Here is a 27687-nt window from a genome sequence, read left to right as displayed (position 1 = left end):
CTTCCACTGGGATCTCCAATTCAGAGTACACAGTACCTTTCCACTGCCGCCAGCCCTTCATGTCCCTTCACGTCTCATCATTTCTGGATCCATGGCGGAGAATTGCCATTCCCTTGCCCCCTCCCTTTGCTGCGCTCCCAGATCAAAACACAACTCAGGGCTCCCCTGGTGGCGCAGTGGTTGAGAGTCCGCCTGCCGATGCAGGGCACACGGGTTCGTGCCCCGGTCCGGGAAGATCCCACATGCCGCGGAGCGGCTAGGCCCGTGAGCTATGGCCGCTGAGCCTGCGCGTCCGGAGCCTGTGCTCCGCAACGGGAGAGGCCACAACAGTGAGAGGCCCGCGTACCGCAAAAAAAACCCCCAAAAACCAAAAAACAAAAAAACACCAACTCATTGGCCACTCCAAGCGGCCGGACGTGGCTGGAGAACAACAAAACCGGGTTGATTAGTTTCACTGTCATATCATGACCCCAAACCTCACGCCCGCAGCGCCTCCAAACCAACCCAAGGATCTAAGTCAATTTGCTCTCCCAACCCGTGAGGTCTCCTCACACCTCCTTACGCCTCCTCTCTAATCATCTCTTCAAATACTTTCACAACTTCACTTAAATGTCAAACTTCCCAAGACTTTCAGAGGACAGCCACGCGCTGGCTTCTGCGCGAGCTTGGGGACGGGAGACCGGTAAGAGGCCGTGGCAGTCGTCCCAGGAGGGGCGCGGGGGCTCGGCCTAGAGCGGTGGAGGCGCGCAAGGAGCGACATGGAGGATCTCGGGGACTGGCTGAGGGCGAGCGGAGAGCGGGCGAGGCAGGACCGCCGGTTCGGGCGGTAGGTGCGAAAACAACCGAGGTGGACGGAGCGCGCAGATCGGTACCTGGAGACGCCGGGCACGACCAGTCACCTCCAACGCCCGCCCCAGGGGCCGCGGCGCCTCTCGCGTCACTCCCAGCGACGGCGACGGCGCGCGTAACGACACAGGAGCCGGCGCGACGCCTCGCGCGTCACTAGCGGCGACGGCGGCGGGGGCTTGTGACGTCAAGACGCCAACGCAGGGCGCCAGGAGGCTCCCGTGCCAAGCGCCGGCCTCGGCGCTCGCGCCCGAAGCGGCGGCGCGCTCGCCGGCCGGTCTGGCGCCCGGGGAGCTGGGCCTCCCACCGTCCGCGGTTCAGCGCTCTGGGCCGGCGCTGGGAAGCCGCTGGGACGCAGTACACACGCCCGTGCCGCGCGTCCTGACGCGCTACGTGCCGGCGCCGCCGCTTCGCGTCATGACTTCCGGGCGCCGGGGCCGCCATCTTGCTCGCGCGGAAGCGGCGCGGCTGGGTGGGAGTCCCGAAGCGGGAGTCGCGGACCGTGCGGCCGCCGCCATGCCGTCGTCGCCGCTGCGGGTGGCGGTGGTGTGCTCGAGCAACCAGAACCGGAGCATGGAGGCGCACAACATTCTCAGGTAGTTGGGGCCTCCGCCCTGGCCCAGGGCGCCCCGTGGACGCCGGCCGACCGGCCGTCCCTCCGGCCTTCCCGGCCCGTCCTGGGCGGTTCCGGCTCCCGGACCGTGCTGGGTGGCGGCGGCCGCCGTTCCCGGCCCCGGTTCTCCCTGACCCGTGCTGGGAGGCCCAGGTTCCCAGGCGGGCGGTGCGTGGCGGCTCCCGAAGGACGGCCGAGAGGCCTCGCCGCCTCCGGGCTCTTTGGCTCCAGGGCCGAGCGCAGCGAGGAATCGACAAAATTCGGTCCGCCGCGCGGTCCCCCACGTGTGCTTAGCGTCGCGAAAAATTCACATTCTGAGCCGAAATGTTTCCGGGTCGCCGAAACCTCAGAGCTGCTAGTAAACCTGAAAGGCTGATGCTGTTCGCGTCTACTTCGTACGCACGTCTGTGTATCTGAAAATCATGGCCTCTGTAAAATGCTCAGCAGTGAGGCGGTAAGTTGCAAGACGAAGGTTAGGGTCCACGAGAGGATAGGCCGGTTGTGTCCAGGGCGTGTCGCCTTTTTATCAAATATGGAAAACTTGCGCGACAGGATCTCAGGATAGAACAAGTCGTAAAAACACGGAAATGGCCTATTTTAACTTCATGCATTTGTGTATTTGCTTCTATCTACATTTTTCAAGTCTCATGCAAAAAAATCCTTTCTCCTCCCTTGGAAAATCTCCAGTCGATAATTTCTGAACCACACGTGAGTTTGGTTTCATGTTTCAGTGCTAACTCCCCTTTTGTGACCCTGGTGTTGTATATGTTTAATAAAATTTTATTCCCGTTTGATAAATTTTTTTCGTTCAAAATCACTTTACAGAATGTGAAATTGACCCCTTGCATTACAGTTAAAGTTTGGTGTACATGTCAACTTTGATAGTAAAAGTTGAAACTGCCTTTTCTTCCGAAGTTTCCTTATGTGGACATTACAGGACAACCATGCCTCGCTGCTTCTCCTACTACGGCAGTCAGCTTTGACTCTCCTGGGGAAATCAGAATTCTCCCTCGCCCCTCGTTTTTAATGAAGCTGGACGCACCAGGTGTCCACGATCTGCTAGTTATGAGTTTAATTCTTCCTAACATCTACCACACTGTCTGCAGTATTCAGTTAATGTTGTTTTTTGGTCTAGTGTGATATGCTTGGAACCTAACAAACCAATGTGGAGTTCGTTTCTAAACTAGAATTTTTTAAACTGTGAAGTTGTTTTAAAATTGGAAAAGTGCAAGAATTACAGTGTGCTGGATCTGATCCCCAAACTGCATTTATCTGTTCAGGGTCACTAAAAGTGGTAAATTTAAGGAAAAGATTGCAAGGTTCACACTCCAGGAAAATTATTCAAGGAAAATAAAATTTACTGTCTTTAATTAGAATAACAAGTGATCTGGAGATCACCTCATTCTGCTGGTTCTGGCTGGTGATCCTTTATTTAAGCTCTTCTCTATCTGCATAACAAAGTTGGGGTGAAATCTTACAAAAGGAAATGTTTTTAAATTTCCTGTAGCAACTTTGTTAGTAAATCAGTTCCAAAGTCTTGCCTATCTGATAGCCCTGAGACAGCCACCGCAAGATTTAAGCCCTTGCTTAGTTCAAAGTAACTGGCACAGCCTTGGGTCTCCTGCGGAAATGAGGGTGCAGAAGAGCCCCCCAATAATCACCAAGTAGGAAAATGCTTGTGTACTTTCACCCATTTTACTGTCTTTCTAATGTACTCAGGAGAAGAGTAGATTCAGAATGAGGGCAAAAGGAGGTAAGTTTAGGGTAACATACGTTATTTGTATCATGAATGTGAAGTTAGTTTAGACGTGAATCTTTAATTTCTAAAATGCTTATATTTGGGGGGTGTTTTCCTTTCTTAAAATGATAGTATTTGCTTGTTGCAAAAAATCCTCGCTGTAGAAAATATAGAAGATGAAGAAGATAAGGATCACCGTACCATTTAGGTGTACATCCTTCTTTCTGGATGTTCTTGTGAACATACAGACACACGCTTAAGGGAGATCAAAACACTGTTAGGTAGTCTCTCCACAGAACGTGAACGTAGTTTGATTTCAATATTCATTTCTGCTTTTATTTTTATACATTGGATTTGAACATATTTATTCATGTTGAGTAATAGCAGTGGTTACAGAACCGTGACCCAGTACTCAGAGCAATCCTGTGCAGCAGTCACTTTGGTAACCACTCCCCGTAACAGGTGGTTGGTTTTCAGTTTTATAATGTCCACATCCTTGTGCTGTTTTAAGTATCTTTGTACACTTTTCTAGTTATTTCCTTGGCATAAATTGCTGAGTCAAAAGGTAGGCATATTTTACATTTTCATACATTCTGCTAAACTGCCTTCCAGAAAAGTACCTATTTATAGAATTCCCATTTCCTCACAATATGGGCATTATTTACATCTTTTCATGCTGCTGGGGCAAAAGTATCTTGCCCTTTAGTTTTAAAATTGCTATTGAGATTGAACAACTTTTTGTGTCATTTTCACTTTTGAAAATTATTTATGGCTTTATCTCGATAACTTACAGGGTTTAAAAGCATGTTTAAGAAATTTATATGATGGTTTTTGTTACAAACTAGTAGAGCTTACAAAAGATTTAGAGACTTAGGCCTTGAAGATGATTGTGAAAAGCATTTAAAAATGGTACGATAGGGCTTCCCTCGTGGCGCAGTGGTTGAGAGTCTGCCTGCCGATGCAGGGGACACGGGTTCGTGCCCCAGTCTGGGAAGATCCCAAATGCCGTGGAGCGGCTGGGCCCGTGAGCCATGGCCGCTGAGCCTGCGCGTCCAGAGCCTGTGCTCCGCAACGGGAGAGGCCACAACAGTGAGAGGCCCGCATACCGCAAAAAAAAAAAAAGGTACGATAAGGGGCTTCCCTTGCAGTCCAATGGTTAAGACTCCGAGCTCCCAATGCAGGGGGCACAGGTTCAATTCCTGGTGGGGGAACTAAGATCCCACATGCTGCAGGGCATGGCCAAAAAAAAAAACGGGAAAAGTATAAGTGAAAACAGGAAAATTGTGTATGCGGTTTGGTTAAAACTAAATAAAACTATGCATAGGAAAACTTCTGAAATGAACTATCATAAGGAATGTACTTGATCAAGCATGCACGCTAGGTCATTTTTTAGTGAAACCCAATTTTATTTTTGCCCCCTTGAAAATCTGCTCAGGCTGTATTTTTCTGAGAAGTCGAATACAAGTGTTAATAAATGTTGGCGTTTTCTAGAGTTAGTCATAATGTTCCCTGGGGCGATCATTTTTGATCTTTTGAGACTAAGTTGTTTGAACTACTAGTCCTGGAGCCATTCAGGTTTTTTAAGGGGTGCAGGAAGACTATGTTTGTTTCCACAGAGCCTCCTGTTTGTACTCTGTGGATTAAGGTGTCCCTTTGGAGCCAATTAATTTATTTTTTTGTTCCAGACTCTGTCTTAGATGTCAAGGGGCCTGCTGATTTTTGGAAGCTGTTTTTAATTGTAGCAATTCAAAACAGATTTTAAAGACAGACTTCTCTAAATTACTATTTTCAATCATAACTTCCTGGGCAGTTTGATTTTGGGAAGATGAGCAGAGAGGCTGCAGATGTGGAAGAAACAAGGTTAGAATCAGTCTCTTGAGCTCCTCTGTGCCAGGTGCTTCACAAATGCCATCTGATATCATTCTCACAACTCCTAGGATGTGCACACGTACACAGGTGAGGAGATAACACCCAGAGCAAGAAGCCCCAGCTCATGAGTGACAGCAAGGATCTGGATACAAGGGGCTCCAGTCCTGATGGATGAGTAACAGAACCGATGGGATAGAACACGAGCTGGAGGAGGATCCAGGCCGTGGGGAGCGCAGCAGTCAGCCGAGGTCCTGTGATTCTCCGATTCGGGGTGGGGCACTCAAGACCTAATGTCATGAGTAGAGTATGTGGACCCTAGCCACACTGGGATGGAGGTACTCAGACATCCTCTCCCAGAGGGGACTGAGTCTCAGGGCTGCTGGGATCTGAACACAGGATCTGAGTGAGCCCAGGTGGCTTGACACAGCACTCTCCCAGACGGTGCTAAACTCTCCCCTTGTCTTCAACACATTTCCAGAAGCCTCTTGTCCTAAACCAGGGAGGGATTGTCCGCTATGCCCTGCGGCCCCTTTGGCTGCATTTTAGATACTTTGTTTCTGGGTACACTTGAAGAAGGTAAACTGGAAACTATCTGGGGAGGTGGAAGATTTGAAATTGTGTGTATAAGGATAGAAGAGGTGCCTACAGGGGACACGTTTGCCATCATAGATTTTAAGGGACTCTGCATTATTTTTTTGCTTTTTGTCTTCAGGAGGCAGAACTAAGACCAGAAGGATTGGTTGGAAGAAGGTAGATTTCTGTTTGGATGTGAACATTGAGACGAAACTGGGTAGACCAAGCATGGTATCAGTTCCAGCAGCTAAAACATTTTCCCCTGCCTTAAGGATCATCATCTCCAACCTCTGTAGGTGAGAACAGGTCGAGCCCAGGGAAGATAGTTGAGCGGGTTCACCATGGTTAGTAGCGCTTGGCTCAGTGCTGGGGCTGGAACAGCTGACGTACCAGATCTTGAGGACCTACTCGCTGGCCCTGCACCCTGGGGAGGCCGACAGTGGCCGGCAGAGCAAGCTGGCCTTCAAGAAGCCGGGGTCGAGGAAGAGCCGGCCTGGAGCAGGGACATTAAGCAGGAGCTCTCTTGGGGGCTAAACAAAGTGGCACGTTTGACAAGCTCTGTGCGTGATGATCTCATGCTGAGAGGCCTTTTGGTTTCTTCTTGACCTTATGGGAGGGTAAGAATAAAATAAACCCTAGAAAATGTGCTTAGGCCGACGTTTTACTAGTGGTGACATAAACTTTACTGGAATATTAACATTTCAGGAAGTTGATCTTCCCAGGCTTGTGGCTATACCACAGTGAAACTGCAGGCAGGCGTTAAAAGTGTAATGGTGCTTGAGCAGTTGATTTGTGTTGGGTAAACATGAGGTCATTGTGTAGCTAGAAACGGCTGATTAAGCAGTGGGCGATTTTACCTGTAGTAAAGGTGACTTAATGCTCGTAAGCATCTTGTGTTCTACTCAGAGACAGGTCATTCTTCCAGAAGGTTTGCAGTGGTCTAGGATTTCAGTCTTAGCCACAATAATGCTTTGAATTAGGTTAATAACCACACTATAGAAAATAGAAAAAGATGGCATAACCCATACTGTTAATTTGGGTGTTTTCTTTTTCTTTCTTTCTTTCTTTTTTTTTTTGCGGTATGCGGGCCTCTCACTGTTGTGGCCTCTCCCGTTGCGGAGCACAGGCTCCGGACGCGCAGGCTCAGCGGCCATGGCTCACGGGCCCAGCCGCTCCGCAGCATGTGGGATCTTCCCAGACCGGGGCACGAACCAGTGTCCCCTGCATCGGCAGGCGGACTCTCAACCACTGCGCCACCAGGGAAGCCCTGGGTGTTTTCTTGATGGGTATTCATTTTAACTTTATTATTTTACCTTTAGGCATCAGGATAACAATTGAAACAATTCTATTTCCCAAAATTCAACATTTTTTTATGATACTGTAATCTATCTTTTCTATAACTTAACATTTCTGTATCTTAACGTGTAACATAATTTCTATATTTTTCTGATAGATTTTTGATACCTATAAAGACAAGTTTGATAAATACTTGTCTGGAAGTTTTGTTTAACATACAAAATAATTGGCCCCTGAGAGAAAGCCTTTTGGTGGTCAGCAATATTTTTACAGCGCTCAGTCCTCTTATGTAAGAAACACATTGTCACTGTACATAGTCACACACAAGATGGGCTGTTTTGTCAGTTGCATGAGCTTAGAAGAAACAGGGCTTCTGTTGTTAAACTGGCCTTTTTGCCACTTGTGAACATTTTATTGGGGAGGAACAAACTGGGTTTCTCTTTGCGTGTGTGGTTTAAATTCTTCTGCCAGTAAATTCCTCTTTTGGGGTTTCATTTTATTTTTAACTATGCTTGAGTAACATTTCAGGCAGTTGGGGAGGGCAGTGAGGAGAAAGCAGCTGCGGCCCCCGTCCCCCGACGGTTTCTAGTAGGAGAGACCTCACCCAGCCTTCCACAGACCTGGCAGGCGTCCTCTTAGAAGCCCTGTTAGGGATCAGCCGGGTGGAAAATGGGCCCAGGTTATCTTTGGGGTGATTTACTTTTAGGGATATGGACAGTGTTTCACTTGGACACCTAGCGCACACCTCAGCCCCCGTTGTGACAGGAGGTGAGGGAAGGAGATTGTCCACCCGGGCAGTTCAGGCTCGCTGCCCCGGCAGGACGCGGGGGCATGTGAGACCCTGTGCTGGGGCCTCTCCACCTGGGGCCTCTTGGGAACCCTGTAGGCAGCTCTTCAGTGGCACGCCTGCCCTACGCCAACCTGGAACACCCTGGGGTCCTGTCTGGGGCCTGCATCACGGGGTGCAGGAGGTGTTGGCAGCCCCCAGGCACCCCCCGCCCTGCAGCTTTGCCATCCCTGCGCTTCCCCCGTCCTGTGTCCTGGAGGGTTACCTACTTTGTTCCCACTCCCAGAGCATCTGAGGAGAGGGATTTAGGTCTGTTTCGATCACTGCTGAATCCCCAGCACATATAGTAAGCTCCAGAAAATACTGTTGGATCAAAAATAGAATGGCTAACCTGCCACCAGTAGAAATGGTGGTTTTTTTAAGTCTTAAAACTTTAGCCATTGGGGATTTAACAGTCTCCTTTGCTGCTGCCTGGCTAAATTAAGGCTTATTCACTATATATTTCATTAATGTATTTCAAGAGTAGTTGTGCTTGGGCTCATTTTAATAAATTTGAACTTAGGTTTAAGAGTTGGGCTCATGTAAATAAGTTCTTTAATTATGAGTAGGTATCTCAAAGGAATGACCAGAAGGAAATGACTGAGATGTAGAAATACTGATTTTTTTTTAAAAAGTGATGGAGGAACTGTGTCTAAATGAATCTTTCACTTATTTTTGTTGGGAAGCGTTTTGTTTTTCCCACTGTTCCCCAGAATGATTTTTGGGACCCCTTTTGGAGCAGGCTTCTTAGGTAGCTAGCTGAGAAAAGTGGTCTCAACCATGGTTTCTTATTCTGACCTGTAAAGGCACCATCTCTCACATATTTAACTTACTCATTATTTGGTTTCAAATGACTTGTTTAAAGCATCCACCAGAAGACAGGCCTTTCTCCCAAGATCCTGTGAACAGATACGTGGCCTTTGGAGACAGGCCCGGGGTGGCCCCAGGTGTGTGTCGAGCAGTTGCATTCACGCAGTCACTGTGTCGCTTCCTGGCAGGGTCACACCTTGGGCTCCCTCTGCAGGGACGGGACTGCGCTCCAAGCCCTCAGGGACCTTGCTTCGGTGGGTTCGTGTTTTTCCATAGCACACGTTCCTCCCTCAAGGACCTGCTCCGTCCAGGGTATTTTTGGGGTGGGGGGCTTGGCACCTCGAGCATAGGCTCTCTGTTTCGGGCAGTTCTTGTAGAGTAGTGGCAAATCATGAAGCCAGCAGACAAGCGTGGCCCACTGCTGTGTGTTCTCACGGCGCTCGTGGCCATGACCTGTTCCCGGTCACTGTCTCGGGAGAGTGACCCCCGCGCGGCTGTTGTTAAGGGGGCCTTCATCCCTGGCTTGTTGGTGCTTTGACAGAAAACCTTTCTTTTATTGTACGTACCTGACCTGGTGAGGAAACGGGTTGGGTGACGTGGTCTGTTGGGCACCTGCTGGAGCCTGTGGGTGGAGGTGTCCGCGTGGCTGGGCCCTTGCGTCCCAGCCTCCCTCTCCCCGGGGCCCGGAGCTGCACGTAAACTGGGGCCGGGTTGGTTGCGGTGCATTTACAGCTCAGGTGACCATGGCCCCATTCACTCCTCAATCGTGCCTGCTGTCTCCTGTGTTCTCCATCACAGTGACCTCTGGGGCCTGGTTGGGGGCACAGCTCGGGCCTTCCAGGGACAGAGGGACATGACTTGGCTTTTACCAGCTTCAGAGGACTCGGGCAAGGTGTTTGACCTAAACCGGATGAGAAGCGCTTTAAAAACGTGTCCGTGAGGCTCTGTCACACCAGACGCAGTGGCTGCGCTCCTTGCGTCCCTGCCCGTTCTCACAGTGACAGCAAGTGACCAGTGGGTCCTTCCTGTCTTTTGTGGGAGGACAGTGACTCTCGGGCTGGGCTTCTAGAAGTGCTGTGTCTGGTGGGAGAGACCACGGGTCTTGCTCCACGGGCGCCGGGAGCCGAGTGAGGTTTCCTCCCTTATTTGTCCGCCTTTCAGCAGAGAGGGATCGGTGCCCACGAGGGATCGGTGCCCACGAGGGATTGGGGGAGTGGCGCCCGCATGGGCTTCCCCACGCGCTGGGACGTGTGTGCATGGATGCGCTCGCTCCTCCGTGGGCCTCCAGATGCCTGTAGCGCCTCCTGCTCATGAGGACCAAAACCATCTCCAGATGTGGCCAGACACCCCTGAGCTGCAATAAAATGTACAAAAAAGCTTGAGACAGTGACCGCGGCCGCCTCAGAGCCGTTGGGGCTGGTGGGCCTGGGGCCTGCTCCCGAGTTGACGGGCAGGGATGCTTCCACACGTTTTAGTGACGTATAAACACGAGGTTAGGATGAGAAGGCCGTTTCACGTAGACGTTTTGAACACTCCCAGTGTTGGCTTTCACCGCTTGTGAGTTTGAGGGAACATGGGGTCTGCAGCAGACCCCCTTGAGTGAGGATGGCGTTGGGGCCGCAGTGTGTGCGATGACCTTTCTTCCTTAAGGTGCAGTTGTGGCTCGTGGACGCTGCCTGCCAGGGAGGTTCCCTCAGTTTATTAAGAGACACTTGGCCATTCCCTTATCTCTGGCCCTCGCAGCCAGCGCCTCGAGGTAGGAGGCCGGGGGTGTGTCCCTCGGCTCCGGGGCTCTGGGGCTCCGGGAGCTCTGTTCTTGGTCCTGGGAAGCCTGCATCACGGCAGCTGGAAACCTGGACAAATGGTTTCCTTCTAGAGACCGGGACAGGAGTCAGATGTCAAGACGTTCTAGGTGAAATCTTCCCTCTACCACGTGTCCTGTGGCCATCACAGACATCCACCTCGTTCCCCTACGTTCCAGGATCCTTTGTCTTGTGTTTGGATTGGCTTCACCTAGCTTTTGTGTAACGTGCTACAGGATTTTTTAAAATTTGCAAATAAAATACTTAAAGTTAAGAATTGAGAAACATGTTCTTTGAGACCAACAAAATTGTTCATATAGTCCATTTCCCATTTCATTTTCCTTTTTAGCGTTTTGTGTCTCACTTAATCCAACTGTGATTCTCTGTCGTTTTGTGTCTTTCAGCAAACGAGGATTCAGCGTCCGGTCCTTTGGAACAGGAACTCACGTGAAGCTTCCAGGACCAGCACCCGACAAGCCAAACGTTTATGATTTCAAAACCACATATGACCAGATGTACAACGATCTCCTTAGGAAAGACAAAGAACTGCATCCCAGTGGTTGCCCTTTAACCCTGTGTGCTTGTCTCTGACAGGTGTCACCTGTGGGCACCACTCAGGGGCACCTGTGAGGCAGGGGACGCGGCGGCCCATTTGAGGTGTGCGGGGTCACTGGGTTTCTGCTCTGGTGCTCATGGGACTGTCCAGAGGTTGGAGCCACTTGGGGCCGTGGGCTGCAGTCCACGTGGACACAGTCAGGGAAGGTTGTGATATAGTATTAGAGCAGCTTAGGTGAGGAAAGTGGGACCCCGCCATCCGTGGCTTTGCACACTGCAGGTAGGTGTGCGCGTGGGTGTGCACTGGTTCACGGGCGGCTGCCTCACACTCTGGTGCTCTTTCTGGAGGGTCAGCTCATGAGAGGGCCACATTGGGTGCCGAAGGAAGCATGTTAGAAGCAGGGAATTTGAGAGGACTTGACTTCCTTTCAGGAAGAGACAAAACAGACTGTGTCTGCTTCCTAAGACTCACGGGAAAGGAAGGTATTTTAAAGCCAGATTCATGTGAATGTGACCCCAGGCTGTGGATATTAAGATCATCCTTGCCGGCTGGGTTTTGACCAGACACTTCACGGTCACCCCGGGCTGCTTTAAATTCCTGGGGCACCTCATGTTACCGTGAGTGATGGTGCTTCTCAGGATGGAGACCAGACACATCCCAAGCGAGAGGAGTATAGACACCGGGTGGAAAGCTTGCTTCACTTTGGTGTTCTTGCAATTGTGAATAAACTACGAACGTTCTCTGTACACCTATAGATTAATTAGTTAGCTGCGAGGGGCCCTGGAGGTCATTCCAGCAAAATGTACTGGACGCTGGTGGTTGCTGCACGCTCCACCCCGTGCCCACTCCTCCCCGGCTGCAAGGGAAACGTCGGGTGGGGGCATTGGGGCAGAAATGTAGGTATTTCTCGTCAGTGCCCCAGCCGGGCACTGATGCTGGGGGTCCAGGACTCAGGCCCACCAGAACCAGCACCCCCCACTGCCCCATGCAGTCCCAAGGCCCTCCCGGGGGTGTGGGAGCCCCAGGAGACCCTGCAGTGCACCTTGCGCACACACTCCTTTCTCAGAAGGCGCAGACCACGTTAGGAGCAGCTCTGCCTACTGCCGGGGAGATGCCAGCTGTGGCCTGGGCTCCGCCTGGTGGTGCCGTGTGGTGAGAGCCGTCCTAACCTTGTGGAGAGGCGCCAGCCACGGCCGCTCCCCTGGGAAAGCTGTGATCCAACTCCAGGCTTTTGGTTCTTGCACTGCAAACTCTCTGTGTTGATAAGCTTAACTTGAGACCCCATCTAGTGAGTTGGCCAGAAATTTCTTTGGGCTTTTCTGTAGGATAAGATGTTACAGAAAAACCCGAAAGAACTTTTTGGCCAACCCAGTATTTTTTTTTTTAAGATTATTGTTCAGTTAGCACCATTTGTTTTTTGTTTTTGTTTTTGCTGTACACGGTCCTCTCACTGCTGTGGCCTCTCCCGTTGCGGAGCACAGGCTCCGGACGCGCAGGCTCAGTGGCCATGGCTCACGGGCCCAGCCGCTCCGCGGCACATGGGATTTTCCCGGACCGGGGCACGAACCCGTGTCCCCTGCATTGGCAGGCGGACTCTCAACCACTGCGCCACCAGGGAAGCCCACCATTCGTTTTTTAAAGACTCTTAAACTCAACGAGAGAAACAAAAACAGATAATGCACTTACTTGCCTGTACTCCCTTAATTACTGTAAGTTAGGTCTTTTCACATCAGAGCTATTTCTGGGAATGGGCAGCATTTCCACATTGTAGACCGCATCTGGAGGGACTTTGTGCGTGTCCCTAAACGAAGGGGCACAGCCCAGCCTCTCAGAACTCAGACTCTCCTCGCAGGGTGACTGTACAGGCCCCTGGGCTCCCCGGCAGCATCCAGTCTAGGGGATGGTTGTGCCTGCTGTCGGGGCCCCGTGTAGGGAAGCTGCCTCCATAGACCCCACCACCACCACCACCGCGTTGGTTGCCCTTCACGAGCCTCTGGGAGGGACCGTTGTCGCTTTGCTGGCTTCACTTGGGTGGGATTCCTGCCTTCTGGGGGAGGGGGGAAGGGGCAAAACAAGGCTATGTCTGGCACTAAGCTCAGCTCTGCCTACGTCAGCCCTTGGCCAGTAACAGGAGCATCTGCCGGCACTGGGGGGCGGGGAGTCCACTGGGACACTGGCAGATTGCCAGGGGGTGGGGGGCCGGAGGCCCTGCCAACTTGGACAGGGTTGGTGATCAGGTGTGGGGCAGGGAGCCCTGCATTTCCCCATGTGCTCAGGACACAGCAGACAAGAGTTAAAAACCTAAGTCTAGCATAGAATACCTGGGCATTTGCAGAAGTGGTGGCTTTTGTAACTTACAGTGCAAAGCTAGGAAAATCTTGTCAGATGAAACCCAAGGATAAAACAACATTCAGTAAATGTTTGAATTTTCAGGGGAGAGAAGATGCTCCTTGTTGGGCAGAGCCGGGGAGTTGAGGCCACGTGGCTGGCAGGGACAGCTGGGCCCTGGAGACGTCCGCGGGCTTTGCCTGGGCACTGCTCTGCCGCCCGTGGGCTGGGGCCTGGGACCTCGTGGTTCTTGAGCCCCCAGTGAGTTCTGGTCTGTAGTCGTTAGTATCCAAGCAGTTTATTTGTTAATTATTTGGCTGTAAATAGGGGTTTTGCTTTTGGTTTTCTCGCCACAAGCAGGAGTGGGGTTGGGTTGAGAGGCTCCGGCCTCGGTCCTACGGTGACAGGTGTGGCCACGGAGCACCTGCCCAGTGTCGCCCAGCCCTGTGAGGAGCTAGACAGCCTGGTGAAGTTTACGTTTCCCTCCCCCTGCAGGAATTGTCAATGATAGTGCAGGAAATCTGGGTTCACCTGACCCTCCCCAGACATGTAAGAGGGTCTGTCTTCTCTTCGGACGCCTCTAAGGCGGGAGCTGTCCTTGACTGTGAGACAATCTACCTGCTTCAAGTGCACGGCTCCGCGGGTCCATGGGGTGGTTCACCCAGCAGACTGTAGGATGTTTTCACCCCAGGAAGCCACCTAGCAGCTGCTGGCCCGGTCCCCGCCTGTGGCTCCGCCTCTTCTGGACGTTTCTGATCCACAGGTCGTACAACACGGGTCTTTAGGGGCTGGCTTCTGCCTGACGTCCGAAACTGAGCTGTCCTTTTGTTGTCATCATTGAGCGGTCCTCTTTTACGTGTAAATATTCCCGTGGACCTTCAGTTTTTTCATCCCTTTGCCTTGGAATCCTTTTGAATACAGAGCAGCTTCAAACTTGGTGTTCCGTTTGGGGGCTGTAGCGTACCTCCTGTGTCAAGTTGGTGCAGGCTTCCAGATCTTTCCATTTTCTGCCTGAGCCACTTTGCACACCTGAGCTTCCTCCCGGGCTCTCCAGCATCAGTTGAGCAGACTCTGCGGCTGAACCTCAGCCTACTTGGAGCACTTCTGGGGGAAGATAAGTCATTTTCTTCTAAATGTAAGACTGGCCAACCTGTGACCTAAGGAACAGGGTCCCTGGGCCCAGTCACGGGGGAGGGGCCGCCAGGAAAGGTGAGGCCGGTGGTGTCCTCACGGCTCCAGGAGAGCTGGCTTCGGTTGGTTTTGGATAATTGCTTTGTGAGTTACAAAACCACTTGTCTTAAAAAGCAAGTGAGTGTGTGGCTGTACATACAGTTCATGTGATTTTTAATACATGGGACCAGTTGCTCCCCAAACAGTGAGTTGAAGTGCAGATATAACTAACACTTGCCCAGATCCTGACTTTATCCTCGTAAGTGGAGGCTGCGTGTTGAACTTGTATCTAGCATACTTTCCCTTTTTCTCCTGTGGCTCTTTTGTAATTAAATACCTTTGGGGTTAGATTGTTTTTTAACTATTTGTTTATTCATTTTCAGTTTCTCAATTTCATTGTCTTTTAGGCCTTAGATTAATTTATATGTATACTCACTTCTCCACTGTGTGATTTTTGTTGTCTTGGGGTAAAAGGTAATAATAAATGTGATTTCTAAGAGTATAAATCCCACAGCCTCCAGGCCTCCATCCTGGGTATGAGGTTAGTGGACATGGCAGCTCCGTCCTACTCAAGGCCCCTGGGCTTTTCCAGAACCTTGTTCTTGGGGTCTCATCAGACCCTCCTCACCTTCTCGTGCTGCACTCAGTGGCGTGGGGTGGCTGCCCGGCCCCCGGCCCTGCCCTGAGGACGCTTCCTGCACTTCAAGTCCAAGCCCCTTGGGCTCCCACCCTCAGCATGTCCTGCCTGACCCCCGTCGCGGACGGTCCCTGGTCACCTTCACTGGCCCTGTGCGTGCCTGGCGTGAGCTCGCCTATCTGACCCCATCTCATTTCACCCTGGTTGGCAGCTGTGGTTTCAAGTGGTTACTGAAAACAGTGTCTCTTTTAACATTTGAGTGTGTTCCTAAGCCAGACACTGATTCCCAGGGAAACTCTGATCTAGTTTTACTGATGCTTAAGTTTTTGGATTTTAGAAAAGCAGTCAGGCTTAAAATAAAAATTAAGGCCTTCAGGTATTTCAGATGAGGCCAGAAGAGAAGCTTGCATGTCTGACAGGCATTGCCGCGAGTCGAGCAGCTGGCTGCCCAAGGTGGCTGCAGGGTCCCTCCTGAGGCGACGGTAGGGCAGGTCGGGCCTGGTCCCCACAGCCTGCAGCAGGTGGGGTGCAGACGCAGCATGTAGCCGGTGGGTGACGCTACAGCCCGCGCTGGTGGGTTCACTTTGACTGGGGACCTGGGTGGCGAGGCCATTGCAGACCACGCCAGAGCTCCCGCCACCAGCCTCAGGAGCGGTGGGGCCTCGTGACGGCTTGTGGTGCATCGGCTCTTCATGTTCGAGGGTCCCAGCAGTCGCCACAACCCTTTGAGAGTATTTCAAGCCTAAAGCTGTTTGCTGTCGGCCTTGCTCACGCCCTGGTGTGCTGAGGGCACCGCTCCCACGGCTGGTGGCTGAGTGTGTTCTCGTGACCACACCCAGCGGCTGCAGCGCCGCCCGCCCGCCCACCCACCGGCTCCAGGGAGGAAGGGGCCTGATTCAGAGCCACGGGGGCTGCAGTTGGGCCCCTGTGCTGCCCCAGCCCCGTGGCTCGAGGGAGACCTCTTGCATCCGTGCTGCTTAACGCTTTGCCGTGAAAACACAGACTGGGCGCCTTGGAAGGGAGGGTGTCTCCATCCATAACAGGTGAGGGGTTGTCAGGGTTCCCTGGCGGGGGGAGCAGTCGTCAGCCTCTGGCCCCCTCCCGTTGGCACCTGGCATGTGTCTGGAGTCTGAATTCGAGGTGGCCGTGGCCTGTGGCCAGCGTTGGAGGGCTGGCTGCCCGGTGGGAATCTGGGTGAACTGTGACAGCTCCGAGGTCAGAGGCCGGGTGGGCATCAGGAATGCGCTCCCCCCCGCCTCAGGGCAGGGCTTGTGAGGAGGTGTGGGAGTGTGCTGGGCAGGCCTTGCCGCGGGCGGGTGTGGGTCTAGGTGCCAGCACCGCGTGGGTACGGCTTTCCCCCTGGCCCTGAACCCTGACAGGGTCCAGCCACGTCCACCTCAGCACTGACTGCTCCTTGTGTGGATGGGGACTGAAGGAGTGAGTACACCAGCGGCCTTGTGCCCAAGCTGCGTCGCCAGCAGGTGCCCCAGACTCCTGCCCCCGAGATGCCCCGTCCACACATGAACCTGCACCTTCCCGATGCCGTCCTCTAAAGCGAGGGCCTTGAGCAGGGCGTCTTTGGGGACACACATGCTGGAAACTAGAGAAGCGCTGTCATGGGGGCCTTCGGGGAGGGTCTGGGTCGCACGTCCGTGTCTGAGGGCAGGGCCTCTGCCTGGCACGGGGTTGGGCTCGAGGAATCTGGCCCCAAAGCACCATCTCCGCGGACACTTCATGGAGCATCTCCCTGGCCCGTGGGTGTCACCTGTAAGCTTTTGAACTCCGCCGTCGGCCTTTCCCTGGCTCGTGTGCAGGAGCACAGCCACCCCGCCCCAGCCCCATCAGGACAGGCAGGGCATCACCATGACCACCAGAATAAGAATGGACAGTCTGTCAGGACAGGCTCTGCCAGGCCGTGTCGGGCAGCCCTTGGTGTGTCCCCGGTAGCTGGGGACGCTCGGCAGTACTCCTCCTCTTGGCTGCTTCCTGCCTGGGAGGCTCGCGGCCCTTCCTCTGCTGCTGTGTTTCTCAGAGGCCTCTCCACCCTGGCTGCTCCCGCGGGTCCCCACGGGGAACCCTGCTGGGCACAGGTGGGTTGGTTTGCAGTGACCACTGGCCTCTTGGACCAGCCCCCCACCCTCCCTCCACCTTAGCCAGACGGTTTGGTTTCTTTTTTTTTTTTTTTTTTTTTTTGCGGTATGTGGGCCTCTCACTGCTGTGGCCTCTCCCGTTGCGGAGCACAGGCTCCGGACGCGCAGGCTCAACGGCCATGGCTCACGGGCCCAGCCGCTCCGCGGCATGCGGGATCCTCCCAGACCGGGGCACGAACCCGCGTCCCCTGCATCGGCAGGCGGACTCTCAACCACTGCGCCACCAGGGAAGCCCCTAGTTTGGTTTCTTGTGCAAACTGCGTGGTCTCGGGAACGCCAAGCTTGGCCAGGGCTCAGCAGGGAGCACGGGGGGTCATCCAGGGATGTCTGGGTCGGTGACCACCCTGGGCTTGGTGTTGTTCCTGCTTAAGTCACTCAGTAAGTGGAATTTCAGTGAGGGCAGGGGTCATTTTATGTTTCCTTGAACTTAGTGTTTGGGGTGGATCTCGGGCGCTGCTGGGAGGTCGGCGGTGGGCGGCCAGGAGATCGGCACCCAGAGCACCACCACGTCGTTCCCCCACCACACACACACATACCCCCGCTGCCCTGTGACGTTTGGGATTTAGTCTGATTTGAACCATTCATGTAGAGATGATTTGGTATTTGCAGACTAATTCATGATCTGAGGGTTTTTTCTCAAAAAGTAAGTTAATTTTCACTAAAATGCTCCAGCCTAGGACTCAGGTTTTCTCTTTTGTTTTGAGATTAAAATTTTTATGATGTCACACAGCTGGAGGCTAGGTATGTGTCTATTTGAAACAAAACACTAAGACTAAAGATATTTTTGCCATTGCATTTTTATTTATCCAGCCAATTTATTTAAAAAATATTTTCTTGAGCTTCCTCTCAAATTTAAATAAATGTAGCATTTTACCCTATTTGGACAAGTGGTCTACCACTTTTATTTATTTTTTTTAAAATAAATTTATTTATTATTTTTGGCTGCGTTGGGTCTTCGTTGCTGCACGCGGGCTTTCTCTGGTTGTGGCGAGCAGGGGCTACTCTTCGTTGTGGTGCGCGGGCTTCTCGTTGCGGTGGCTTCTCTTGTTGTGGATCACGGGCTCTAGGCACGCGGGCTTCAGTAATTGTGGCACACGGGCTCAGTAGTTGTGGTTCACGGGCTCTAGAGCGCAGGCTTCAGTAGTTGTGGCGCACGGGCTTAGTTGCTCCACGGCATGCGGAATCTTCCTGGACCAGGGCTCAAACCCATGTCCCCTGCATTGGCAGGCGGATTCTTAACCACTGCACCACCAGGGAAGCCCTACTTGTATTATTTAAAGTCTGCTAAAGCCACACCTGGTTAGACGGTGTTGTCTGTCTCTGCCATCTGTCCCCTTCAGGCTGACTTAAGGCGGCTTCTGAGGTTGGGTTTCTGAGGAGGAGACATTGGACTGGAGGGTTGCAGAGTCTGCTTTCTGGCTGTCACTGTTTTGTTTTGTTTCTAACACCATTGTGCAGGGAGTGTTTCCTTTGAAGAAGAGGGATGGCGGGTTCTTACCTCCCGGGCCCCAGGCCCCGTGCGGAAGAGGCCAGGCGAGCAGAGCCCTTAGGATGCTGTGCCCGTCCCGGGAGGGCTGGTGGAGGGGCCCTGGTTGATCAGACGGGTGAGTGTTCCTCGCCTGCCAGCCCAGGCTGTGTTCTTGGCGGGGGTGGGGTGGGGGGGTGGCAGCTGCCCTCCGGGGGGCTCCACACGACCGGAACGTGCTCTGCAAGCCGGGCCCGTGACTAGTGTGTATAGAACATGATTACGGGTGAAACGTATTTGCTACTTCCCAATTCATTTTTGGCTGACTTTGGCCCAACCACAGCGACCTCGCTGCTACGCTGCAGTCTGGGAGTTGTAGTCGCTCCTGCTTCGGTTTGTCCTGCCCCTTCCTGGCTGCCTGTGGCCCTGCTCGCCCGGCCCCGGTCCTGGCCCCACGGGCGGTTCACCAGAGAGAGGCTTCTGGTCCCTGTGGGCCTCAGGCCGTTTGGAGCACCCCCTTTGCACGTGCTGCTCAAGAGGTTTGTTTTTCTAATTTTCATCATTCTTTTTCTACGTGATACCTGTTCCAAAAAACGGCCCGGTTATGCATCCCGTGGCTCCCTGCGCTGTCCTCCGGGGTGTCCTTTGTGCAGCACGCGTGTCTGTGGCACCCAGTTTGTTCTTAAGTTTTCTGTCTGGGGATGTGGCCGTTTCACAGACACGAGGTTGTCACCCGTCCTGCCTCCCCCAGTGGCCAGTGACTGTGCTTCTTGGGCTTGTGCTTTTCACGAGGCCTTATGAGGCTAATGGCTCTGACACAAAACCCTGGGGGTGTTGTGACAGCAGACTGTTGGTGGCACAGGGAAGGCGTGGGTGAGGGCTGGACCCGTGCAGCCACGGTTGGTGCCCATCTGAAATGAAGGTGGCAAGGTTGTCGTTAGGTAGTGAGGCTAGAATTTGAGCAAAATGATATGATTGTTCCCAAGATGGGGTGGGAGGCCCGTTTCCCTGCAGAGCTGCGCATCCGCTCAGTGCCCAGGAGGCTTCATGTGCAGGGAGGGGGCTCCTGGCTGCCTCCCCCTCCCCCGGGACGGGCACCCCAGAGGGAAGCCCCACAGGTGGGCAGGGCTCTGAGTGGATTCTTGAATCCAGCAGAGAAGAGCGCAGGGCCGCTGACCAGGGGTCCAGACTCCTGGGTTTGGAGTTGGGAGGTCACTGTGGGCTTCCAGAGGCACGAGGTCCTGCTTACCTTGGTGCTGTGCTCGGTCCAGTGGGTTTGCAGAAGCCCCAGCTCTTGCCCGTGGCTGGCCAGTGGTCACCCGTCCAGGCCAGCGAGTGCCTGAGCTCCGCCAGCCAGAGGCTGGTCCTTGTATTTGAGGACCTTCCCCCAGAGGCACTTGGGCCCCTGAGTGAGGAGTTTTGCATCTTCTGTTTCAGTTGGATCAAGCTCAGAACCGGAAGTAGAATTAGGTTGGAGGATGCCTGGGACGAGCATGTTCTGGGGCCACAGCCCACCTGGCCAGCCCCAGCCATGGGATTTGGGTTCACACCCCAGGCTAAGCCTCGAAGCGGGAAACGCCTGGTGCCGTTTGGGGGCAGAGGTGCTGATGCTGATGGACCAGAACGTCCTTGGGCTCCGTTTGGTCAGCCTCCGAGGAACAGCTCGGACGAGGGCATCCTCTCGGTGAAGCACACACCGCAACGGTCCAACCAGGGCCTGCCCGAGCCGCCCCCCGCCCGCTCCATTCCCAGAGCCCCAGTGCGGGGGCAGAGCCGGGCTCCCGGGCCTGGCTGTTGGGTGAGAACACGGGTGGTGGCAGCCGGCGGGCCTGGGAGGCCACTTGCCAGAAGCGCCTTCCCGACAGGGCTCGGTTGGCACTGCCCCGGCTCCCTCGCCCGCTTCCTCGGGTTCCTGACTCCACCTGGAGGTCCTGCTTCTGTTCTCGGTGTTCCGAGGCTGTCTCTGCCCAGGTTTGTCTCCATCACGTGCGCTGGGTGATGTTTGTGGGCGACCAGGCTGAGCTGTCTCACCGCTGACCCTGGGAAGGGAAGCGCTTCTGTCCGTGGGGGAGCAGGAGGCTGGCCGGTCCTCGGCAGAGGCCTGAGCCCTGGGCTGGGAGGGGACGCGGGGGCGTGGCTCCACCGTTACGCCTCCGAGGGAGCGTCTGACCCCGTGTGTGGGTTCTGTGGGCGCCTCACCCCTGCCCTGGAATCGGCCCGTCCATCTCCTCACTGGTCCGGCCCCAGCCTCTGCCCTCAGCCACCTACCTTCACAGGGGGCGTCTCTCCTTTGACCCCAGGTTCCCTGCTCTGTGCCGGCCTGGCCCCCTCTGCCCGCCTCCCGGGCCCTCCTTGTCCGACGGGAAGCAGAGCCGCAACCTCACCGAATCCACCCACACGGCTGGGCTGCGGCAGCAGGAGGAATGGTGTGCGTGCGCTCCGAGGGCTCGGGAAGGCGATGCCTTGGGCGCCCGGGAGTCACGGCCGCCAGACGCACTGTCAGGCCGGTACCTCTCAGCATCACTGTTGAGACAGAAGCGTTCAGCTGAACCTGTTTTCCGTGCTGAGCACACGTATGTAGGATGAACTCGTGGTTGGGGGCTAAACCTCACATCCGAGAAGTTACCTTGAACTAGAATAGACTGGAGCCCTCGGGCACCCGGGTCAGAGCAGGTTCTGCCATCCCGGGCGGGCAGCCTCCAGGCCCAGGTCCTGGCTCGAGGCCGGTCTGTGGTCCCTTTGGGTGCATCTCAAACCCTCCAGTATGTTTGCCTTTTGCCCTTGAACTCTGGACACGAGCCCCCTGTGCCTGCTGTGTTCCCCTCAGGACAGTCCCTGGGCCCATCCTGAATCTGAGTGCCCCCCGCGGGGTCGCCCCGGCAGGCTGGCCGGTGCCCACGTAGCGGTTCCGAGAGCATGTGCTCTCCGCCGACAGGCTCCGCACCGTTTGATGGGTGGGACCCCAGGGTGTTTCGGAATGATCCTTTGTTGTCGTACTTCCCGTGGCAGCAGACAGAACCTCTCATCTTTCGGGGCCCCCACCCTTGAGGAGCTGCGGATCTGCACCGCAGAGGAGGTGCCCACGCCGCCCTTCGTCTGTCCCAGGTGAGAGGGGGAGACCCGCCCTCAAGGTGCACCGGCTCCAGGCGTGAGCTGGGGTGCACAGCCGCAGCCCGGGAGACGTGGGGCCCAGACACCGCGTTCTCTGCCTGCACCCACCGGGGCCTCCGTCCGCCTGGGTTGGGCTCTTGAGCCAGCTTTCCCCGCCCGGGGGGTTTATTTCTGACAAGCGTGTGAGCTCAAAGGGAGGCCCCAGCCAGCTCTCCCTCCCTCAAGGAGGCTTCCTGCCTTGGCAGGTCGGCTGGCCCTTTACCCACTGTGGTCAGCCAGGCCTGCCGCTGCCTCTGGGCCCAAGGTCGCTGTTGGCTGCAGGAGCACCTGTGTGGGGTGGGAGTGGTTCTAGGGACCTAACGTGTCCTTCCCACCTGGCAGGGCCCCAGGGGGTGGTCCTGGCTGCCCAGCTCCCTTGCAGCTCTGGTCCATGGGCTTGGCCTTGAAGTTCGGTGCAGATGCCTCGAGTGGCCAGGGCCCTGCAGGGGGGCCCTGCTGCCTCGGCCCCTGCAGGTCATGGCTCAGCTAGGAGCGCTCGGCCCCTGAGTCTGCAGCATCCCAACCTCCGTGGGGTGAGCACGCTCCCTGCCTCCCTCCCTCCCTCCATGCACAGAGCGTGGGCCTTCCCTCAGAAGCCAGACCCTAATGAAGGCTTTGTCTTGGTGGCAGACAGCTGTCGCCATCGTGATCCCCACTTTTCCTGTCTCACCGTGGTGTGAGGCGGGAGTTCAGGTGGGTCCCTGGGAATCCAGTGTTTCGTGGCTTCATCCTCAAGGACCCCCCCCACCCCCCCCACCCCCCCCACCCCGCACCCAGCGTGCGCTGTCCTTGGTCCTGCCTGGCACAGCCTGGGCCCTGTGTCTCCGGGATTTGCCAGAAAATAGTCTCAAAAGGTCCCTGTTACTCCTTCCTTGTTACTCAGATGAAGGTGAGGCTTTGGTCTCTGAACTAGGCCTTTTGTCCTCAGTTACGTGCAGCTGACTTTCATCTGTTACGTCATCTGTGTGCATAATTGAGGGTCAAGGAAACAAGGAGGGGGCTTTGCAAGACCTGCTGGGGACCCTGAGGAGCCCCCCAAGCACCTGGTGGCCTCCCCTCCGAGGGAGCCGTCCCCGTGAGCCTTGGTGTCACCTGAAGCCGGGCTGTCTGGGTGGCCGGTCTCAGAGCCACTGTGGGAGTGCAGGGAGCCTCCACCACCAGCCCTGCACCACGTGGGGCCTCCCTGGCCCGTGTCTTTCTGCCGGACGTAGATGCCAGTGTCTGAAGGACCAGGTTCTGGGGAGGAAGACCTAGATGTAGCAGCGCAACCGCTGTGGGCAGCCAGGAGGTGGCAGGGCCAGCCCGGGCACGCAGGCCAGTGTGAGGTGGCCGTGGTTGTTAACGCTTGTCTGAAAAATGGCAAGAGCCAAAAGCGCCCCCAGCTACGGGCAAGTGTCTTTTCAAGTGAAAACTCTTAATTAAATGTATTTTAAAAGCCGCTTTCACCATCCAAGAAGGTAGGAAATGTATTTTGAGTAATACGAGCTTATTGAAATAAACTCTCCTAACTTAAAATCTGGGAAAGACAGTAAATGTATCCCTCAGAGCTCCTAAGTCAGCTCGTCTGTGTCCCTGAGTGGAGTGGGTAACGTGCTTGTTCCAAACTATCCGGATTGACCCTTAGAGACCACGGGCTTCGTCTTTGGGGCAGTGAGCCCTCTCCTGGGGCCGAGGACACAGCCATCGGGGTTGGGGGTGGGTGTGGAGTCCTGTCTGGAGGGTCCCAGAGGAGGCACTTCCAGCTCAGGGCCGCCTGCTTGGCACAACCTTGACTGCGGGACCTGTGTGGCCCATCCGAGCTCCGAGGGGCTCGGCCCTTCCAGGTCCTGGGCCTGGGCTCCCTTCACTCTGCTCTCAGTTCACCCAAGGCTTCTCCCTCCTGGACATTCTTCATGTCCTTTCTTGGGTGGGCTTCCGGATTTCCTCACTGCCATGCTGAGCCAGGCTTGGGATTGGGCTTCCAGGTTAGCTTTGTCTTTGCCGAAGGACTTGGGTTCAGCATGGGCGTTTGCCAAGACTCTGCAGGGCGGAAACAGCCATCGGTGACTTCCTGGCGGCCCAGTGGTTAAGGCTCTGAGCTTCCACTGCAGGGGGTGCAGCTTCGATCCCTGGTCGGGGAAACACAGACGTGGGAGAAGGCTGCAGACACTAGGTCTGCTTTCTGGAGAGGCGTGGGTCAAAGGGCAGCCGGTAGGCTGGTCTGGGGGCAAGCACCCTCACCTGACTTGTCCCCGGCGGGGTGGGGGATCACGGCCCAGCCTGCCCCCACGTGCCTCCGTGCCTCCGTCACCCTGATGCTCCTGCTGGTGGGGGTGGGGTGGGGGGGCTGCACCTACGCGGATGCTGGGGAAGGTGGGGCCTTTATCCAGAGTTCCTTAACTCGGGCACTCAGCTACACGCAGAATGGCATTTTACACATGCTGGACAGAAATAAGAGGATCAAGCCCCGGCCAGAAAGGTTCCAGAACTGCAAAGATCTGTTTGATCTGATCCTCACCTGTGAAGAGCGGGTGTACGACCAGGTGGTAGAAGGTAAGCGCAGCAGCTCCAGCGCCCGGCCCTGCGCCGTGTCCTCTGTCCTGCTGTGCGTCCAGCACCTCTGAGGCAGCTGGGCTGTCCTGTGCGCGGTGTCTCTTCCTGGCCCAGGGCTGGAGAAGGGTTCCTGGTGCGTCTGTGGGCTCCGGCAGGCAGGGGAAATCGGGCAAGGCCACGGAGAGGTGGACACAGGGCCCCTGACCTGTGGGGCCCTGGGAGGGGGGTGGGGGCAGGAGGTGGTGGCCTTTGGGCGGATCGTGTTCACCAGGGCAAAACCACCTGTGCTGGCCAACAGCATAGTGCGGGGTTAGGGCCTCTGTGGCACAGAGCACGTGTGGTGCGCAGGGACCGGGGCCTGGTGCTTTGTAAGTGAGGGTGCTGTCAGCTGCTCTCCCACGGGACAGGCTGGAGTTCACGGGGGTGACCAGGTGGCCTGGGGTCCAGCTTCTGAGCGTGAGCTTTCCTGCGGTCCCAGCCGTATTCGGCGTGAGGCTCCTCCCGGGGTGGGGTGGGGAGTGCTCGGCCTGGTCAGATGCTCTGATGTTGGTCCTTAACTGTATCCCCGAAGGCCGGGGAAGGCTGGGCAGCACACAGCCTCCTGAGCTCTGTTCTGAGGCCTCTGACTTCGTCCTCTTATCACGGTCAGATCTGAATTCTAGGGAGCAGGAGACCTGCCAGCCTGTGCATGTGATCAACGTGGACATCCAGGACAACCACGAGGAGGCCACCCTGGGGGCGTTCCTCATCTGTGAGCTCTGCCAGTGCGTGAGTATCGGGCCCTGGGCGGGCCTGCGTCCCACACACAAGGGCTTCAGCATGAACGCGACGAGCACACCACTCGGTTCACGGTCTGCTTATTGCCAAACCTTAAAACCCGTAAATGCAGAGGTGCCCACAGGTGAGAGTCACCGAGTCAGCTTTGGCTAAAGAATCCACCTTTGAGCGTTTTAAGTTGATTGCAGTGGTGAGTGACCTGCCCGGGTCTGGCTTCTGTGGAGATGGCTCCCAGGACTTAGGCCCGCTGCCAAGACCCCAAACAGCTAGAGGAGCCTGGGAGCCCCCAGAGATGGCGTCAAAGGGCTCTGGTCCTCTTCTGCCCCCGCACTTCTCATTGCAGACGTCTAGCCCTCCCTGAGTGGCCCTGGGCATCTTCCCTTGTGCAGGAAACCCCAAGAGCTTTTGCAGCCACTGTGCAGCTGTGCTCAGAGCCAAACATTTCCTCTTAGATGTGACAAAAGGACCTACCCAACTCATATGTCTTGTCATATCTTTGGCCTGTGGCTTCTGCATTTAGGCCAACTAACGTGAGTGATAGAAAATGAAGAAAACGAGGCTTAACCAAGAAGTCTGGAGACAGGCAGGTCTGGATGGGTTTGCTGTGTGAGGGGCCCAGGCCCCTGCTCTCTTGTTACTTTGCCCAGCACAGCTTCTGTTCCCAAGGTGTCTCATGGTCCAAGGTGGCTGCTGAAGCTCCAGCAGTTGTTCCCATGATCTGGCCATCGCGCAAAAGACAGGGCTGAAGGGGATGACACGTCCCAGAAATAGCACACGTGACACCCACTTGGGTCCGGCTGGCGAGAGCTTGCAGAGGAGAGGCACTGCTCACAGGCCGAGACCGGGGGCAACGAGGTGCCTCGGCCGCAGGGCAGCCCCTGCCAGGACAGGCGGCCTGAGGAGCTGGCCCCGACCACGCTGGGGCTGTCCCCTGGCAGGGCCGCCTCCTTCCAGCGCAGTGGTTCTCCACCAGGGGACATCTAACCACACGCACGGTGGGCCTCACAGCCGGGAGAGACGCTCGTGGCAGCTGGCGGGTGGGGGCCACAGGTGCTGCTCAACCCCCCACAGCGCACAGGACGGCCCCTGGGCTTCCTCGCTGGCTGACTGCGGGCCCACGACGGTACCGTCTGGGTCGGGTCTGCTCATTTTCAGGGTGGGGACAGTGCAGGCGGCGAGCGTCGGCAGTGCGCCTGTGTGTGGCACCTGAGGCCACCCTCCCTGCTGCAGCCGCTTGGTGTCTCGTCCCCGTCGGGCTCCCCTCGGCCCCGCACGCACGGGCGGCACCAGGTCGGGTTGGGATGGGGCTGCCTGTTGGGGGCGGGCGGCTCAGTGCGGCTCTCCTGTGGCTCCAGATCCAGCACACGGAGGACATGGAGAACGAGATTGACGAGCTGCTGCAGGAGTTTGAGGAGAAGAGCGGCAGGACCTTCCTGCACACCGTCTGCTTCTACTGATGGCCCGCCGCCCGCCTGGAGCCATCTTGCTGAGCTTCCTTTTGTTAATACTTCTTCCTTCCTGATATTTGTTTTTACCTTTAGGTATTCTGCCGGTGGACGGTAGCAGTGCCCAAATAAACTGTACATATGAAATGAGAAGATATACATAAATGCCAGATTACAATCAAGTTTTTCCCATCCCACTTTTACTTATGAGTGGGATATTGATTATAGTTTTTTTTCTTTAACCAAAAAAGAAAAAAACGGTTGATAGCACATTTCCCCCAGCCATCTGCCTCTCACTGAGCGCCCCTTTCCCGTCTCCCCTAACTGGATGCAATGTACAAATCCCTGAATAAAGCAACAGACTGTACTTTTTGGGAAAAAACCTGCCATTGTCTAATCAGTAGATGTTGCTGGTCGTCCTGGCTTCATCCAGAGTACCCTGCCTGGCCTGGCCCTCCCGTCAGGTCCTCAGACGGCAGTCCGGGCCTGTGGGTCAAGCTGAGCTCTCTAGCACCACCCCGAGGGCCTCCCGTCCACTGGGACTCTGGAGGAATGTGGAACCTGCTCCCTGGGCGGGGACCGCTCATGCCTGGTGACCCTTCCTGGTTTCCGCAGCCATGGAAACTCTCAGGGCCCCCGTGGGGAAGTGTGGGCACTCCTCTGTGGGCAGTGCTGTCCCCCGGCCTGTGGATGATGGGCTGGCTCAATGACCCCTCCCCAGCCCCCAGCAACATGGGGCAGCCCCATCAGGGCCACGACGCGGGCCTCTGAGCTTCGTGGCCCACCCCTGAGGAGAGCTGCGGCTGAGGCTGGCCCTGCCCCTGCCCCTGCAGTAAGGGATCCTTTAGCCTTTGTTGGGCCCCATCCTTGCGCCATGTGGCCATGGCTCCGGAGTGACCTCCCTGGCAGCGACCCTGCAGCCCCTCCACTAAAGGCAGCCTCTTGCCATAGGAGGCTGGGTGCTGACCAGTCTGCCCGCAGCCCCTCACCCGGCGACCCCGGGCGGGCGGGGAGGAGGGGCCTCCAGCTGAGAAGTGGGGAGGAGGAGAGCGGAAGGAAGCCCGGGGCCTCTCCGGGATCGCCCCGGCGGGTCGGGACGGGACG

General features: G+C 55.6%; 1 protein-coding gene across 2 annotated transcripts; it reads left to right on the top strand.

Moving 5' to 3' along the window:
* The first annotated feature begins 1274 nt into the window (after positions 1-1274).
* Positions 1275-26959, top strand: SSU72 (SSU72 homolog, RNA polymerase II CTD phosphatase). Of its 2 annotated transcripts, none has more exons than XM_079698020.1 (5): positions 1275-1442; positions 10778-10921; positions 24222-24361; positions 25011-25129; positions 26494-26959. In XM_079698020.1, the coding sequence occupies exons 1-5, from the start codon at positions 1363-1365 to the stop codon at positions 26593-26595; spliced, it is 585 nt and encodes a 194-aa protein (XP_079554146.1). In that variant the 5' UTR covers positions 1275-1362; the 3' UTR covers positions 26596-26959. The 2 variants fall into 2 exon arrangements, with proteins under 2 accessions (XP_079554146.1, XP_079554147.1); XM_079698021.1 differs by lacking the exon at positions 1275-1442 and adding an exon at positions 5842-5935.
* Positions 26960-27687: the final 728 nt, after the last annotated feature.

Source organism: Hyperoodon ampullatus, assembly GCF_949752795.1.
Source record: "Hyperoodon ampullatus genome assembly, chromosome: 2".
In the NCBI taxonomy this organism is placed as follows: domain Eukaryota; kingdom Metazoa; phylum Chordata; class Mammalia; order Artiodactyla; family Ziphiidae; genus Hyperoodon; species Hyperoodon ampullatus.
Note: the sequence above shows the minus strand (reverse complement) of the source record. Positions and strands in the feature narration are given on the sequence as shown.

What these genes read in the sequence shown, in the direction of transcription:
- SSU72 (XM_079698020.1), top strand. Translation starts at nt 1,363, where the DNA reads ATGCCGTCGTCGCCGCTGCGGGTGGCGGTGGTGTGCTCGAGCAACCAG. An exon ending in GAGGCGCACAACATTCTCAG is followed by an intron (nt 1,443 to 10,777) that starts GTAGTTGGGGCC and finishes TGTGTCTTTCAG; the next exon opens with CAAACGAGGATTCAGCGTCC. An exon ending in CTTAGGAAAGACAAAGAACT is followed by an intron (nt 10,922 to 24,221) that starts GCATCCCAGTGG and finishes TCGGGCACTCAG; the next exon opens with CTACACGCAGAATGGCATTT.